The sequence below is a fragment of the Nicotiana sylvestris genome, chromosome 5, assembly GCF_000393655.2.
Source record: "Nicotiana sylvestris chromosome 5, ASM39365v2, whole genome shotgun sequence".
Taxonomy (NCBI): domain Eukaryota; kingdom Viridiplantae; phylum Streptophyta; class Magnoliopsida; order Solanales; family Solanaceae; genus Nicotiana; species Nicotiana sylvestris.
In genome coordinates, this window is record NC_091061.1 from 123,254,548 (window position 1) to 123,271,777 (window position 17,230).

At 43.8% G+C, this 17,230-nt stretch overlaps 1 protein-coding gene across 1 annotated transcript; it reads left to right on the forward strand.

The window, feature by feature from the left end:
• The first annotated feature begins 1,351 nt into the window (after window positions 1-1,351).
• On the forward strand, window positions 1,352-4,487 carry LOC138869254 (uncharacterized). The gene is made up of 3 exons (XM_070146857.1): window positions 1,352-1,675; window positions 1,924-2,766; window positions 4,383-4,487. Exons 1-3 carry the CDS (start codon window positions 1,352-1,354, stop codon window positions 4,485-4,487), a joined length of 1,272 nt encoding a protein of 423 aa, XP_070002958.1.
• Window positions 4,488-17,230: the final 12,743 nt, after the last annotated feature.

The window sequence follows — 17,230 nt, forward strand, 5'->3', positions numbered from 1 at the left end:
CAAAGGAAAACCAAGAGAAAAACGAAAAAAGAAGAAGAAGAAAGCAAGGAAAGAAAAGGAAATAGGAATGAGAGGAGAGGAATCAAAGAGGCAAAGTGGAAAGAAAAGAAAATTGGGGAATAAGCAAAGCCGGGATGGAACATGCAACTATTGCGAAACATGTAGAAACACATTTAACTGTATAGGTGCATCACACCCCAACGTGCGATTATCTATGTGTTAATTGCTTCAAACTGACTGGTTTGTTGTCTACTGTTAAGTACAGGTTTTATATTAAGGTGATTGGTTTTGTGGTAATCTGGCTTCACATCTGTACTTCACAAGGTCGAAAGGAAGTGTTGAAATGTCTTCGGAAAGTCAGCTGCCGATAATCCCTATGCCAGAGGATAGCCCGATCTCGGCCATCCCAACTTCTGAGTCAGTGACTGCTGAGGAAAATAGAATTCTGTGTCTCTGCATGATGGAAATGTGGGACGCCTGGGCCAATGGCCGAGAACCACCAAGTGCGATACCTAGATTACCTGAGCTATTTCCCAGGGCGAGTGGGACTTCCAACATCCCCATAAGTTATCCAAATACCCCACTGGGATATCCTACCATCTCAGCCCACTTTGCTGGAACACCTTATGAGGCTCGCCCCCAGGTGTTAATGTTAGGTGCGACCTCAAACATATTCACTGCGCCACCTTGTTCAGCTACGGCACAACCCACTCTACCCAGGCCTAGCTTCGATCTGTCTTCCTTCACCTTTCAAGCACCATATTTCCCAATGGAACCAACCCAGTTTACAACTATTGCTTACCCTCAGCTGCCCCAGTACGAGTTTACTGCGGGGCGGGAGAAAACCACAACAAACCCTGAATAAGAGGAGATTACCAGAAAGATGAGGAGCATGGAGTAGAGTCTCAAAAATATACAGGGTTTGAGCGAGCAAAAGAGTGTATCCTATGTTGACCTGTGTATGTTCCCACACGTACATTTACCCTTGGGTTTCAAAACCTCGAAGTTTGAAAAGTATGACAGTCATGGGGATTCTATAGCCCACCTTAAAAGGTACTGCAGCCAATTGCGGGGAGCAGGCGGAAAAAAGGAGCTTTTCATGGCTTATTTTGTAGAGAACCTAGTCGGCATTGATTTTGAATGGTACATGGATCAGGATATATCTCGGTGTCATATTTGGGACGACCTGGCTTGGGACTTTGTCAGGCAATTTCAATACAACATCGACATTACCCCTAACAGGAATTCATTGTCAAATTTAAAGAAGAAGTCCTCGGAAAGCTTCCGAGAGTATGCTATCAAATGGTGCGAACAAGCGGCCAGAGTCAAACCTCCAATGGGCGAAACAAAGATGGTTAGTGTTTTTCTTCAAGCCCAAGAGGCTGATTATTATCAGAACATGATGTCTGTGATGGGGAATCCATTTGCCGAAGCCATAAAAATCGGTGAAATGGTTGTGAATGGGTTGAAGATAGGGCGCATCTTGAGTCAGCCTGCTATAAGTTCTACCTCCCAAGCAATTCAAGGCGAGTCTGGAGGTGTAGCAAACCGAAAGAAGAAGGAAGAAACAGCAATGGCAACTTCAAGTGTAAGAAAGCCCTGTTCACCCAGACCTTATTTTCTTGAAAGAACCCCACAACATTACTATCTCCATCAGGATGTGGCTTATGCTATGGTTCCTTAGCCATACATAGTGATGAATTTCCAACCCTACGTTAGGCCACAACAACAATTCAATTAAAACCGAGCTCCATTTCCTAGAAATCAATTTCCTCCCAAGCTCAGTATAATCCCCGACCTCCACAGAACAACTTCCCCTACAATTCATGTGCCCGGGAACCACCCAAGATGGCAAACTTCACACCCATTGGCGAGTCATATTCCAGCCTTTTCCCTAAATTTGTCTAGATGGGTTTGTTGCAGCCTGTACCCCAAACCAGCCAGAACCTAGCGTCGCCCGCTTACAGAGCCGGTACTCGATGTGCTTACCACTCGGGGGTGGAAGAGCATGATACAAATGACTATTGGACCCTGAAAAGGGCTGTGAAAAACCTCATAAAACAAAAGAGGATAGCGCTGAAGGACGAAGACGTTCCTAATATAACCAACAATCCATTACCGGCTCATAACAACGGGCCAGTTATTGGAATGATTTGTGAAGATAGAGAGTTTGACCCAGCTCTAAAAGCCATCATTGCCATAGCCGATGTGGAAAAGAAGCGAAAGGTTGTCGCAAAACAAGACAAGGGGGAGAAGAAGAGTAAACTCACCCCTCAGAATACAGAAAAGAAAGTGGAAGCCGAAACTGGGGCAGCACCCTCAAAAGATGTCGTTCTCTATGTTCCCCGGGGCAACAAGAAAGAACAAATGTCATTGAGCCCTCTAAGAAGGTTTGAGCTAAACAAGGGGTCTAAAATGTATGTGCCTAAAGGGACCTACGTGGTGCAAGGGCCAGTAATTTCACTAAGGCTGAATGAGCCCGTGGTTATTGGCCGCACGTCGCAGAGGCCCATGACAGATCCCACTGCCTTTCCATGGAATTACAACAAGGTGGTATTAACTTACAGGGGTAAAGAGATCTTGAGAGAAGTTAAGGAAAATAACCCGGCTGAGAAATACCTCAATCTAGAGGAAGTGAATAATGCCACGAAGAAGCGTTTCCTACTCAAGAAGCCAGTGAGTGCTGAAGAAGCAGAAGAGTTCTTCCAAAAAATGAAAATGGCGGACTACGAGATAATTGACAAACTCCGGAAGTCTCCTACTCAAGTCTCTTTGTTGTCTCTGCTAATGAATTCAACTAAACATCAAAAAGTGTTGATCAAAAGTCTCAATGAAGCATATTGTCACACCCTACAATTTTAGGGTCATGTCATCCATGAGTTCTGCGCGCTACAGTGCGCCAGGACGAATGTCAGTCGCATAGGCGACGTGTGCTGACAAAGCATTGTGAAGGAACATCCGGCAGAGGGACTATGTATGAGGCAGCAACCATCAAGATATGTTGTGTTGCATGTCCTAAGGGTGCCAAGAGAACTTAGTGGGAATCTAGAGATCTCGGCTGTAGGCCTTGTTCCTAGTATGCCCTTATAAATGCGCGAAGGAAGGCCATTCTGATTCTCTGACCAGAACTGGACGATTACTGAATCTTGGGCTTTTTAATTTTAAGCATATATAAGGGGGTATAGGTGTTGAATCTCAGCCAGCCTCCCCTGTGTGTGCTGCCATCAAGCCGCACCAAGTGAGCTACCTTAGGGGAGAACCTCAAGGGCCTGCCTGGACATCTCAAAGGAGTGTCTAAGGTATCCATACGAGTTTGGGAACTCTATGGACGGCGCGACGCCTTAGGGCCAGCGTTGGGCACCAAACGGGCACTGGAGGCTTGACATGAGGGATGGTTATGCCCTGCGGGCTATCAAAATGATGGATGAAGACCTCCGTGCCGATTGGATACTTAAAGCACCTTTCTTAGGGGCCTCATGTGTCGACTTGTGAGCTTAGCTTGGGTTCAGCTAGGCGAGCAAGGGTCCGTTGGCCTAGATGTGCAGTTGTGGGGCGACACTGCACTATGTGGGATGGAAGTATGTCGCGAGGGCTATATTTGGCCATGCCTTAAGATAAGGATGGGCATGCTACGAAAGACGCACATGACAAAGGCCAAGGACTAAAGGTTGCCCTACTCGGGCGAAGCACAAGCCGGGTACGGATGCACGAGGCGAGTGTCAAGCTTGAGGATTGGGATGTGCACGCGAGAGCGATGCTCAGTGCTAGGCGAAGGACGTACGTGTCCCTAGCCGACCTCGGGTGTGCGCATGGATGATGATCCAGCAGATGAGAAGCGCCATAGCTAGTCAAGACTATGAGCCTAGACATCATATTTGGGCGGCACAGTTGGAGTGAGCCTTTTGAGCAAGCTCCACCATAGGCACAAGATCGTGCTAGAAAACCTGGGATAGGGAAGGGCTGGCCTGTAGTACGGGGTGACTACAGGCGCCGCACGGGCATTTTGGTGCCGCTAGCATCGGTGAATAGCTAGGCCCGTGACACGTGGTATCAGAGCAATGTTAGGCTATATTCTGCCATGACAAATGATATCTAAGCAGAAGTGAGATGGCGAGTGCATTTTGGATGTCAGTGTGGAGATCATATCAAAGCAGAGATTGATGTTCATATGCCACCAGAGATCGAGAACCCGATACTACTGGTCCAAAAGGAAGGGATGGGTTGCGTGAGTTATGGCTAGAATGTGCATTGGCAGCCATGAACTTCAACCTACAGAATCAGACCATGTCACAGTCGTTGTTTCCGATCGTCTTGTGTCTTGGGAGATGATTTTGGGGCATCCTAGTTTGATTGAGATATCGTAAGGGATGTCTTCCATGCAGTGGGTGCTGTTTTCAGAGGGATACTATATAGGCACAGTTGGTTTGCAAAGAGAGCCATTGTGCGATGCTGTTGGGATAATTCCACAAGAAGGGGCAGACGGTTAGCAGAAGCTCAATTGTCTTGATTGTGATGATCCGGTAGTGTGTCAGAAACTCTGTCAACAGTTGGTTAGCAGCTTTGCTAAGCAAGGCATGGTAAGGAATGTCAAACGGACTGAGAGTGTTCCTTGCGCGGGTTGAATACCGTTTGAACCATGAGGGTTCAGTAGCATTTGGAGCTCGTCAGGTTGAGGCGTTTTGTTCATGTTAAGCAACAAGTTGGAGCTGTTGGCCGTTTGATGAAGGAAATGGACAACCCCAGTTTCTTTCATAAGTCTATGCTCCAGTTGGATGTGATGATATGCCGATGAGTCGGGTGGTCAAGAAAAGGCCATGTTTGCGAGGTCGTGCAGCCATATTTCCAAGAGGGTAAGTCATGGACTATAAACAAAGGGCATGATCGTGAAGAGATCCTGCCAAGGATGTGAGAAGCGCATCAGTTGAGTGTCTTTCCTGTGGGTTAGACTTATGGACTGCCTAAGGGCGTTGAGATGTACCTAGCCATCTCAAGGGTTGCGATGAATGGCAGGAGAGTCCCTTGAGAACCGCAAAGAAGGACCTATGTCAGGATTCTTAGCGGGAGTGCATGAGTGTCACAATGGGGTGGAGTCAGCCACCAAGGTTGTGAAAAAGAGCCAAACCATTTGACGGAGAGGCATTGTGCTGAATTACTAAGGTGAGGGGACGAAATTGAAGGAAATACCGAAGCTCCAGAATTGAGCGGGATTCCAAGTTAGAAGGTGTCATTCTAGAAAGGGGTACGCCAAGTGATCGGGGACCATTAAGATGGGGCTATGTGCGTGGAACACCGAACCGGGAAGCCATGCTAGCAGAACCAAGAGGGTTCTTGTCTATAGGGCGAGTACAGAGGTACTACCGGGAGCATTAGGTACTTGCTGAGGAAGTGACAGTTGGAAAACAAAGAGCTTTGTTCTTGAATGCGGCGAAGCTATAACTTTGAGAATACAATACTCACCGAGGGTACATCCCAAAGAGCGAGATGGTTACCAATAGGGGACAGGTACATTGAGAAGTATCCTCCACATTGAGTGTGGGAGGATCCGCCTATGCAAAGGCGATGGTACAAAATTGTGAGTCCTGAAGTAAGCTAAACTTTCCAAGGCAATGAGGGCGAGTAAAGGGCTACGAGAGTTGCTGAACTGCGTGAGCTACGCCTAGGCACGCTGAGGTGCTTTTTCCATTGAGGGAAGAACTTCGGACGTATGAAGGCCGTGAGGGTCATGGTGTGGTCGACTAGTGTTAGTCGCCACAAAGTTAGACACCAGAGGGTGCAAGTGCGGAGGCACTTTCCAAGCGAACACCGATAGGAGGTGCAGTACAGAAGGCATGCTTGGAAGATACTTGGGAGGAGAAGTGCAAGGAGCACGACTCCATTTTGAGCTGGACTTTGAGAAAGTCCGACCCACAAGGATTAAGGGAGCCAGTGCGCATCCCTGAGGGGGCAGACTCCGGGTTGTCGTGGGCATTGTTGTGTCATCGGGGATGATGACAGGTTGAGTGTGGGAGGATGTCACACCCTACAATTTTAGGGTCATGTCATCCATGAGTTCTGTGCGCTACAGTGCGCCAGGACGAATGTCAGTCGCGTAGGCGACGTGTGCTGACAAAGCATTGTGAAGGAACATCCGGCAGAAGGACTATGTATGAGGCAACAACCATCAAGATATGTTGTGTTGCATGTCCTAAGGGTGCCAAGAGAACTTAGTGGGAATCTAGAGATCTCGGCCGTAGGCCTTGTTCCTAGTATGCCCTTATATATGCACGAAGGAAGGCCATTCTGATTCTCTGACCAGAACTGGACGATTACTGAATCTTGGGCTTTTTAATTTTAAGCATATATAAGGGGGGTATAGGTGTTGAAGCTCAGCCAGCCTCCCCCGTGCGTGCTGCCATCAAGCCGCACCAAGTGAGCTACCTTGGGGGAGAACCTCAAGGGCCTACCTGGACATCTCAAAGGAGTGTCTAAGGTATCCATACGAGTTTGGGAACTCTATGGACGGCGCGACGCCTTAGGGCCAGCGTTGGGCACCAAACGGGCACTGGAGGCTTGACATGAGGGATGGTTATGCCCTGCGGGCTATCGAAATGATGGATGAAGACCTCCATGCCGATTGGATACTTGAAGCACCTTTCTTGGGGGCCTCATGTGTCGACTTGTGAGCTTAGCTTGGGTTCAGCTAGGCGAGCAAGGATCCGTTGGCCTAGACGTACAGTTGTGGGGAGACACTGCACTATGTGGGATGGAAGTATGTCGCGAGGGCTATATTTGGCCATGCCTTAAGATAAGGATGGGCATGCTACGAAAGACGCACATGACAAAGGCCAAGGACTAAAGGTTTCCCTACTCGGGCGAAGCACAAGCCGGGTGCGGATGCACGAGGCGAGTGTCAAGCTTGAGGATTAGGTTGTGCACGCGAGAGCAATGCTCAGTGCTAGGCGAAGGACGTACGTGTCCCTAGCCGACCCCGGGTGTGCGCATGGATGATGATCCAGCAAATGAGAAGCGCCATAGCTAATCAAGGCTATGAGCCTAGACATCATATTTGGGCGGCACAGTTGGAGTGAGCCTTTTGAGCAAGCTCCACCACAGGCACAGGATCGTGCTAGAAAACCTGGGATAAGGAAGGGCTGGCCTGTAGTGCGGGGTGACTACAGGCACCGCACGGGCATTTTGGTGCCGCTAGCGTCGGTGAATAGCTAGGCCCGTGACAATATGTACCCATTAAAACCACTATGGAACAGTTGGAGAGGATGGCCGAAAGGTTTTTTGCAGTCAATCAAATCTCTTTCAGCAAGAATGATTTGCCCGGAAGGGTCCACCCACAACAAAGCCTTTCTCTCAAATGCGTCAATTATGGTTGCCAAGGAAATGATCAGGCATGGTTATAAACCCGGGAAGGGGCTCAGAACGTGGGGTAGGTTTCCAACCCACCCCAGCTGATGAAAAATGGGCAGCTAAACGAAAGAACAATGGTTGGGTCTTGCCTCAGCCGGTTCCGCATATTTATAGAACATTTGTCAGGCCTAAGTACAATGAGGAAGAGGAAGATGAGGCCTTCACGACCGAGGAAATTGAAGAAATCTATGGGGCTATGAGGCAGATACTGTATGAAACCCACATGGTCTAACCGGGAGAAGGCTCAAGCACCGCTGAGGTGCTGTATATGGGGTCCAATACCAAATTGCAAAATTGGAAAGCTACTCCATTCCCAAACAAGTGGGATTCCCGGCAGTCCATCCCTACTACCTTTTCTACATCATGAGTTATCTCATGGTGTAACTCGGATGTTTTTTTCCTGTCTTTAATTTCCAATGTAAACCCTGTTATCTTCAAAATTCAAAGAAATGAAATCAATATTTCATCGTTCATCCCTCTTTATCCTTTCTGATTTTTGTTACTTTTTCTTATTTCTTCTTTAAGTTCTAATAATGCGGCTTTAAATAATATGACTTGCTTGCGGACTTTATGCCCAGATCCAAACACACTGTCTAATTGTGAAATAATAAACCAAGAACCAGAATATGATGAAGAAGAGGCCTTTAGGGAAATAAATCGAGAATTGGAACAATTTGAGAATAAACCTAAGCCGAACTTAAATGATACCAAGCCGGTTAATTTGGGTAGTTCTGAAGAAGTCAAAGAAACCAAGACAAGTATTCACACAGATGAAACAACCTGGGCCGCATTGATCCAACTTTTGTTTGAATTCAAAGATGTGTTTGCTTGGTCATACGATGACATGCCAGGACTAAGTGTCGATTTGGTGGTTCACAAGTTGCCAACCTACCCCGATTATCCCCATGTCCAGCAAAAGCAAAGAAAGTTCAAAACTAATATCAGTGACAAGATTAAAGAAGAGTTCACAAAACAGTTGAAAGCGGGGGTGATCCAAGTGGTTCGATACACCACATGGTTAGCCAATGTAGTTCCAGTGCCAAAGAAAGATGGGAAAAATCGAGTGTGTGTGGACTATAGAGATCTGAACAAAGCATGTCCCAAGGATAATTTCCCTTTGCCGAACATCCACATCCTTGTTGATAACTGCGCCAAACATGAGATACAGTCCTTCGTGGATTGTTATGCAGGATATCACCAAGTGTTGATGGATGAAGAGGATGCGGAAAAAACAGCTTTCACCACACCCTGTGGCACCTATTGTTACAGGGTCATGCCTTTTGGTCTGAAGAACGTCGTGGCAACCTATATGAGGGCCATGACTGCCCTTTTTCATGACATGATGCACCAAGAAATTGAGGTGTATATAGATGATGTGATCATTAAATCCAAGACCCAGAAGCCAATGCCCATAGGGAGGTTAGCAAAGTGGCAGATTCTACTCATTGAATTAGACATAGTCTACGTCACTCGCACGACAATGAAAGCCCAAGCTTTAGCAGATCACCTGACTGAAAACCCTGTTGACAACAAATACCAGCCTTTGAGCACCTACTTCCCGGATGAAGAGGTAAATTCAGTTGAGATAACATCAGAAGACACCAATGCTTGGAAAATGTTCTTTGATGGAGCTGTAAACGCAAAGGGCATTGGAATTGGGGAAATCTTAATCTCACCCACCGGTCAGCATTATCTGGCCACAGCCCGACTTTAGTTTTTCTGCACAAACAACACTGCTGAGTATGAGCCTACATTATATGCATGAACATGGTAATCGACCAAGATGTCGAAGAATTGTTGATCATAGGAGATTCAGATTTGATTATCCGACAAGATCAAGGAGAATAGGAAACTCGAGATGTCAAACTTATTCCATAGAGGCAACATGTGGAAGATCATAGCAGGCGGTTCAAGTTAGTTGAGTTCAGGTACATTTCTCGTTTTCACAATGAGTTATCCAATGCTCTCGCTACTTTGGCATCGATGCTGCCATACCCAAGCCATGCCCACATTGACCAGTTAGAAATCCAAATCCGGGAAAGGCACGGTTACTGCAATATAGTTGAGGCAGAACCAAATATTCAGCTATGGTATCATGATATCAAGATATTTCTAAAAACTAAAGAATATCCCGAGCAAGCAAGTAGAGACCAAAAGAGAACCATTAGACGGCTCGCAAGTGGTTTCTTCTTGAGCGATTATGTCTTGTACAAAAGGACTCTGGATCTCAACTTATTAAGATGTGTAGATGCCGAAGAGGCCGGAAGAATCATGTATGAAGTGCACACAGAAGTGTGCGGACCCCATATGAACGGGTATGTTTTCGCAAAGAAGATTCTTCGAGCAGGCTATTATTGATGACTATGGAAAATGATTGCTTCAGTTTTGTCCGAAAATGTCATCAGTGTCAGGTGCACGGTGATCTGATTCATGCACCACCTACAGAACTGCATCCCATGTCATCACCTTGGCCATTTGTTGCATGGGGTATGGACGTTATTGGGCCAATCGAGCTAAAAGCTTCAAATGGGCATAGATTCATATTGGTCGCTATCGACTACTTCACAAAGGGGGTTGAAGCAATTACTCTCAAATCTGTCACCAAGAAAGTCATGGTAGACTTCGTGCATTCCAATCTCATCTGCCGTTTTGGTATCCATGCGACTATCATTACGGATAATGCTGCGAACTTGAATAGTCATTTGATGAGGGAGATATGCGAACAATTCAAGATAACACATCAAAACTCCACCTCTTATCGGCCCAAAGCCAATGGTGTCGTCGAAGCAGCAAACAAGAACATCAAAAAGATTTTGAGAAAGATGATTCAAAGTTCCAGGCAGTGGCATGAAAAGTTGCCATTTGTATTGTTGGGATATCGCACTACTGTGAGCACGTCAGTAGGAGCAACCTCGTATCTTTTGGTTTATGGCACTGAAGCCGTAATACCCGCAGAAGTTGAAATCCCTTCTCTTCGGATCATTGTTGAAGCTGAAATTGAAGACAGTGAGTGGGTCAAAACCCGTCTGGAATAGTTAACCCTGATCGATGAAAAGTGAATGGCCGCAGTTTGCCACTGGCAGTTGTATCAACAAAGAATGGCCCGTGCATACAACAAGAAAGTGCGGCCTAGAAACTTTGAAGTGGGGAAACTCATTTTAAGGCGCATTCTCCCCCATCATCAGGAAGCAAAAGGAAAGTTTGCTCCTAACTGGAAAGGACCATACATTATTAGAAAATTGTTGCTAAAAGGGGCGTTATACCTAGGAAACATCGAAGGGAATGACCCCGAAACAGCTATAAATGCAGACGCATTCAAAAGATACTATGTCTAATCCTTCTGCAGCAATAATATTATCCGATTAGGATGATGAAGGCTTTCATTATCGCTACCCTAAACACTCCAATCCTTTGCTAACCCTTTAGCCGGTTACCTTTCTTTCATTACCCTCTTTGGAACTTGAAGACGTTTGTAAAAAAAGAGAGAAAAAGAAAAAAAAAGAAAAAGAAAAATAACAAAACAACAAAAAACAAAATGTTTCCCTGAACTACGTTCGACTTGATTCCGAAAGGATACGTAGGTAGCCTCTCTCTAGGGTTCAGTCAGACAAAAAAAATCCAATTTCCCCCCAAAAAGTGAAACTGGGCAGATGTTATAATGGTTCGGCGATGATCCCGCCTGAACGGTTCCAAAGTTGCAATTCGATCCAAGTTCTTTTTACCCAAACCTTGTTCAAGTCCTTCCGATCAATCGATGAAAGGTGTTCAAAATCGGAGAACGCAGTTGTTTGGATTCGATGCAATCAAGATGAGAAAAATAAACTGAGAGAGTTTTATTGGTGAAAACCTACGGGCACCGTAAGGGGATAGCGAGCAGAGAAACTGAAAATGAGAGAGTCTTATTAGTGAAAACTCATAAAGAGCACTATAAGGCGATGGTGAGAAGAGAAATGAGAGAGGTCGATTGGCGAAAGCCCGCAAAGGGCGCCGTTGATCGAAAAGAAGAAATCCCTCAGCACCATTGGCACCGAAAGAGTCCTGGCAAGGTTTCTCGGTTTTAAAACACGGGTTGCAATGGGTTTATGAGAAGTTGGATAGTTGTGCAGATCGGGTATCCAGTCCAAGAAGCATGCCATGTCTATTGAAGTCTGCACGCACTCCATATAAGTCCTTTTTTCCTCCCCGAAAGGGACACTTCTCCTTAAATTCACTTTCTTGTCCTTTGTTTACTTTTCATTGAATCCCTTTTAGTCTAACTCTGTTCCTAAACTAATACAAAGAAAAGGTGGCAAGATTGGTTTTACAGGGTTCTGCTTAATAAAAATCAAGTCCAAAGAAAAGTACCCAGCCTCAGCAGGTGCATCAAGTCGATCCCGACTGGCCATGATGGCCGATGCTCTGAAATCAAAGTTATTGAAAATGAAAAAAAATCCAAAGTCAAAAGCCCCTAGAGGCAGAATAAGGTGAAAGGACCAAAGCCCCACACGAGTGAACTGTCATCTAGAAAGTTTGGAAATTTGAGTTCCTCGATTTTAGGAGAGAGATCAATCTTCAGAAAAGCCAGCAAGCAGCAGAGGTTCTCACCAAAAGAGTTGGGCCGAGATCGAGTGATAAAAAACAATCAAGGCCACAAAACCAACCACCGTTTCAAACTAACAATTGTTCTTTGTTTGAAAATTTGAAACAGGTGCAACCCAAAACAACCGTGCAAGAAGCAGGTGCAACCAAAAAGGAAAAAGAAATGTGCAAGTGCTAGAAAAAGCCTTGGAGCAACAATCCATAAAAAGGGAAGTCCCCTCTAATTTTTCTTTCCCGCATTTACTCATTCCTTGAAATAAAAAAAGAAGAGAAAGGAAGACAATTTGAAAAAAAAAGGCAAGAAAAAAATTCAAAAGATGGTAGTTTAGAATCCTCAATCTCAATCTTTTACGCTTTTCCAACATAGGGTCCCCAACCCCTAGTTGAGATTTTTTAGACATAGGGTCTCCGTCCCCTAGTCGCCTTTTGCCAACATAGAGTCTCCAACCCCTTGTTGAGATTTTTAGACATAGGGTCTCCATTCCATAGTCGTCTTTTGCCAACATAGGGTCTCCAACCCCTAATTGAGATTTTTTAGACATAGGGTCTCCATCCCCTAGTCGCCCTTTTGCCAGCATAGAGTCTCTAACCCCTAGTTGAGATTTTTAGACATAGGGTCTCCATCCCCTAGTTGCCTTTTGCCAACATAGGGTCTCCAACCCCTAGTTGAGATTTTTAGACATAGGGTATCCATCCCCTAGTGTCCTTTTGCCAACACAGGGTCTCCATCCCCTAGTTGCATTTTGCCAACATAGGATCTCCAACCCCTAGTTGAGATTTTTATACATAAGATCTCCATCTCCTAGTCGCCTTTTGCCAACATAAGGTCTCCAACCCCTAGTTGAGATTTTTTAGACATAGGGTCTCCATCCCCTAGTTGCCTTTTTCCAACATAGGGTCTCCAACCCCTAGTTGAGATTTTTAGACATAGGGGTTGAGATTTTTAGACATAGGGTCTCCATCCCCTAGTCGCATTTTGCCAACATAGGGTCTCCAACCCCTAGTTGAGATTTTTAGACAAAAGGGTCTCCATGCCCTAGTCACCTTTTGCCAACATAGGGTCTCCAAACCCTAGTTGAGATTTTTAGACATAGGGTCTCCATCCCCTAGTCGCCTTTTGCCAACATAGGGTCTCCAACCCCTAGTTGAGATTTTAGACATAGTGTCTCCATCCCCTAGTCGCCTTTTGCTAACATAGGGTCTCCAACCCCTAGTTGAGATTTTTAGACATAGGGTCTCCATCCCCTAGTCGTCTCTCGCCAACATAGGGTCTCCAACCCCTAGTTGAGATTTTTTAGACATTGGGTCTCCATCCCCTAGTCTCCTTTCGCCAACATAGGGTCTCCAACCCCTAGTTGAGATTTTTAGACATAGGGTCTCCATTCCCTAGTCGTCTTTTGCCAACATAGGGTCTCCAACCCCTAGTTGAGATTTTAGACATAGGGTCTCCATCCCATAGTCACCTTTTGCCAACATAGGGTCTCCAACTCCTAGTTGAGATTTTTTAGACATAGGGTCTCCATCTCCTAGTCGCCCTTTTGCCAACATAGGGTCTCCAACCCCTAGTTGAGATTTTTAGAGATAGGGTCTCCATCCCCTAGTCGCCTTTTGCCAACACAGGGTCTCCAACCCCTAGTTGAGATTTTAAACATAGGGTCTCCATCCCCTAGTAGCTTTTTGCCAACATAGGGTCTCCAACCCCTAGTTGAGATTTTTTAGACATAGGGTCTCCATCACCTAGTTGCCTTTTGCCAACATAGGGTCTCCAATCCTTAGTTGAGATTTTAGACATAGGGTCTCCATCCCCTAGTCGCCTTTTTCCAACATAGGGTCTCCAAACCCTAGTTGAGATTTTTATACATAGGGTCTCCATCCTCTAGTCGCCTTTTTGCCAACATAGGGTCTCCAATACCTAGTTGAGATTTTAGACATAGGGCCTCCACCCCCTAGTCGCCTTTTTGCCAACATAGGGTCTCCAATCTCTAGTTGAGATTTTAGACATAGGGCCTCCACCCCCTAGTCGCATTTTCCAACACAGGGTATCCACTCCCTATTTTAGTTTTTATAGATATAGGGCTCCACTCCCTAATCTCTTTCTTCTAAAGACACATGATCCTTATTTTATTGCTTTCAGTAGAGAGATATTATAGGGTTTTTGTTACAATAACTCACGAAATTTTCCTAGTGAAAACTAGGGCAAAATTTTTTTGTTCATTTATTTGTTTTGGTGTCAAAGCAGGTTTGACCTCAAGACACAGGGTTCGAGATGACCAAAAGAATGAGTCTCAATCCAAAATAAAGAAAAGAAGAAAAAGAGCAAAAAGAAATGAACTCAAAGTGCTGAAGTGGAGAAGGATGCGGATCGCTCAAGATATGATTGAAGTCACGAGATTCGCGTGTCCCATGTTGATCCAAAGCTGAAGAAGGAACCAGCGGTTTATAGCTAATGAGCATCAAGATTCAGATCATAGTCTACAGTAAGAACCAGCCAAGACTCAAGATCAGGCTTCAGAAGATTTATAGATAGGAATCTTGTAACTCGCAGTCGATAGGCTTAGCTAGTTTAGTATTTATTTTTCATTTTGGTGTAATAAGGAGTTCAGCAAGCAGTAGCAGCAACAACAACAGTGAAATCATAGCTTCCTGGTAGTCCTAGCTACCAAAACTTCCAGAACTACACCGACCTAATTCCTTTATATCCAAGGATATGCAGGCAACCTCTGAAGCAGGGTTCGGTCAAGGCTCTTTTTGAAAATGCTTCTCATGGAGTTTCAAACGGGCAAAAATCCCTCATAATTGCTCATTTTATCTTTGTTTTCTCCAAGCAAAGAGGGGCAGATGTGAGCACGCGATTTTTGCCTCACAGGAATTACTCCTACAGAATTCCAAAAACTAGATTCTTCTTTTAATTATTTGTTATTTTAGGAATTATTGTAGAATTTTTCAGATTATTTGCATTTTTGTGTGCATGTTTAATTTTATTTAATTCATGCAAAATACAAAATATATTGCAATTGCATTTAGGATTTAATTTTGCATTTAGATTAATCAGCAAATTAGTTGTTTTATAAAAATGAAAAAAAAACACAAAAAACAGCTCATTTTTGGCATTTTAACTCTTTGATTTTGAATTTTATAAGTTCTTCTTTAAATTTAGGACTTACTTAATTGTTGTAAATATTATGTTGAGTATTTAATATAATTTGATAGGTTAAGAATTAATTTTGGTTTTTATTTTTAATTTGGAAAAGAAAAGAAAATTAGAAATTGAAAGAAAAAAATAAAAGGAAATAAAGGAAGGTCTGGTTTTGGGCCATTCTAGTTAAATACCCCAAGCCCAAATGAATTGTACCCAAACCCGTCTCAAAATCCAGCCCAGACCACCCATACCCGGTCCGCCCCTTCAATTGACCAAACAACGCCGTTTTCAATCCCTAATCAGAGTCGTTGATCTCTCTTGATCAAACGGTCGAGAACCGGCTCGTTTTACAATATATAATTGTCTGAATGGATCGACCCCCCTTTCTATCTCTCTCACTCATCTCCTCTTCAGAAACCTCCAAAGAAACCCTAGCATCGCCATTAAAATCCCCAACCCTCTCCGGTGGCGGCGCCGCCTCAAATCGGCCCCAAATTTACACCACATAGCCCTTAGCCCATCCTCTTTCCATAACCCAAAAACACATTCTTCTAAGCCCTCTACATCTCGTCGAATTTCAAATCTGAGGTGGAAACCCTAAATCCCAAATCTTCCAAATTGGTAGTTTCAACGAAGGATTTGAGGCTGAAGTTGATTTTATTCGTGCGTTTTCATTGAGAACACACGATTAATGTCCATTTCATCAAAATCGAGAGATGCAGGAATCATTCAAGATCTTGTTTGCCTGGGTTTAGGTATTTCAGTTTCTCTTTCTTTCATTTTTCTTTTCATTTTCATCCCTAGTTCTTCATCTTCTTCTGTTTCTTTTCCTTCTCTTTCCTTTTTATTTTAAATTTTTTTCTGCATGTCTGTAATTCTAACCAGTATATTTTGTTTCTTTTGTTTTAGTTCTCGCTTAAATTTCCCTCCTGTTTGTTTTGCTTTATTTGGAATCTTTAGTTCCAGGAGTTCACATAACTCCAAGTTGTTCCTTTTCTTGAATCTCTCTGTTGGATTTCGATTGAATTGGGCTATGTTAATTAGAGGCCCAGAAAAAGGGGATTAGCTCTAGTTTGGTAAACCCATGTTTGGTTAGTCTTGGGTCCAAATTGACCCATATTTATGCTGGGGTAATTAATAGGGGTTACAAGGGTAATTCAGGATTTTTAGGTTAGAGAATCTCTCATAATTAATTGGGAAACTTCTAGGAAGATAGGGTTTGGGACTGTTTTAAAAAATAGAATTTAAATGTAAGGACTAACTAGCAAAAATGAGAATTTAAAAAGGAGTAAAGGGCAATAACTTGACTCATTTCTGGTGCCCTAAAGCGTTTCTATAAAAGGGTGTAACTTCTTAATCAAGAGAGAATGATTAGAGATTGAAAAATACTGAAAATTTTAGAAGTAGCTGAGTCAGAAATTATTAAAAAATTCTTACAATTTTGGTGAAGAATCTGGTTCTGGTTTCCTATTTTTTTCTCAAATCTCTATAGTCGAACTTTCCTCAATAATGGTTGTTCATTCTGGGTTCAAAATGGTTTAAAGTTTGGTTTGTTGCTGTTTGGTTTTGCTGGAGTTACTGTTGTCGTTTCCCCTCTTGTTGAGTTACTACTGCTGCTTTTTCATAACCTCATGTTGTTGTGTTGTTTATTTTCCGTACTCAGGTACATATCTCTGATTCTGAACATGTAAGAATGGCTCGTTTGGCTTGAAGAAATGAAGATCTCCTCATTTACTCGATGCTTTCTCTTATCCTTTCATTCAACTTGTTAATTCATTTCTTCTGTTTTAGCATGCTAAAAAGTGATGTTATGCCATGAACATTTGAGACTTATGCCGAGGGTTGTATTTGGACTCTTATTTGTGCTCGTAATTTTAGCTTGTTTTGAATACTTTCTCCTGAATTTTGGATAGTTATACAGTCATGCATGAGCTCAATGTGAGATAGTTAATACCACTTTAGGTTTTCTTTTGAGTAAGATGTTGCATTCTTAGTGATATTCGATTTCAGGTCATTCTTCACAAATGACCAAGTAAATGATTTAGACTGTTTCAAGCTCATGTTGAAAGGTTTATTCTTTTTTTTCTTTTTGTTTGAATAATATATGAACTGGAT

Bases quoted from the DNA above. Each gene is read 5' to 3' on its own strand.
- LOC138869254 (XM_070146857.1), top strand. From the start codon at position 1,352: ATGGTTAGTGTTTTTCTTCAAGCCCAAGAGGCTGATTATTATCAGAAC. The intron at 1,676-1,923 runs GTTCCTTAGCCA...GGTTTGTTGCAG, and splicing joins AGGATGTGGCTTATGCTATG to CCTGTACCCCAAACCAGCCA. The intron at 2,767-4,382 runs GTCTCTTTGTTG...TCTTCCATGCAG, and splicing joins TCCGGAAGTCTCCTACTCAA to TGGGTGCTGTTTTCAGAGGG.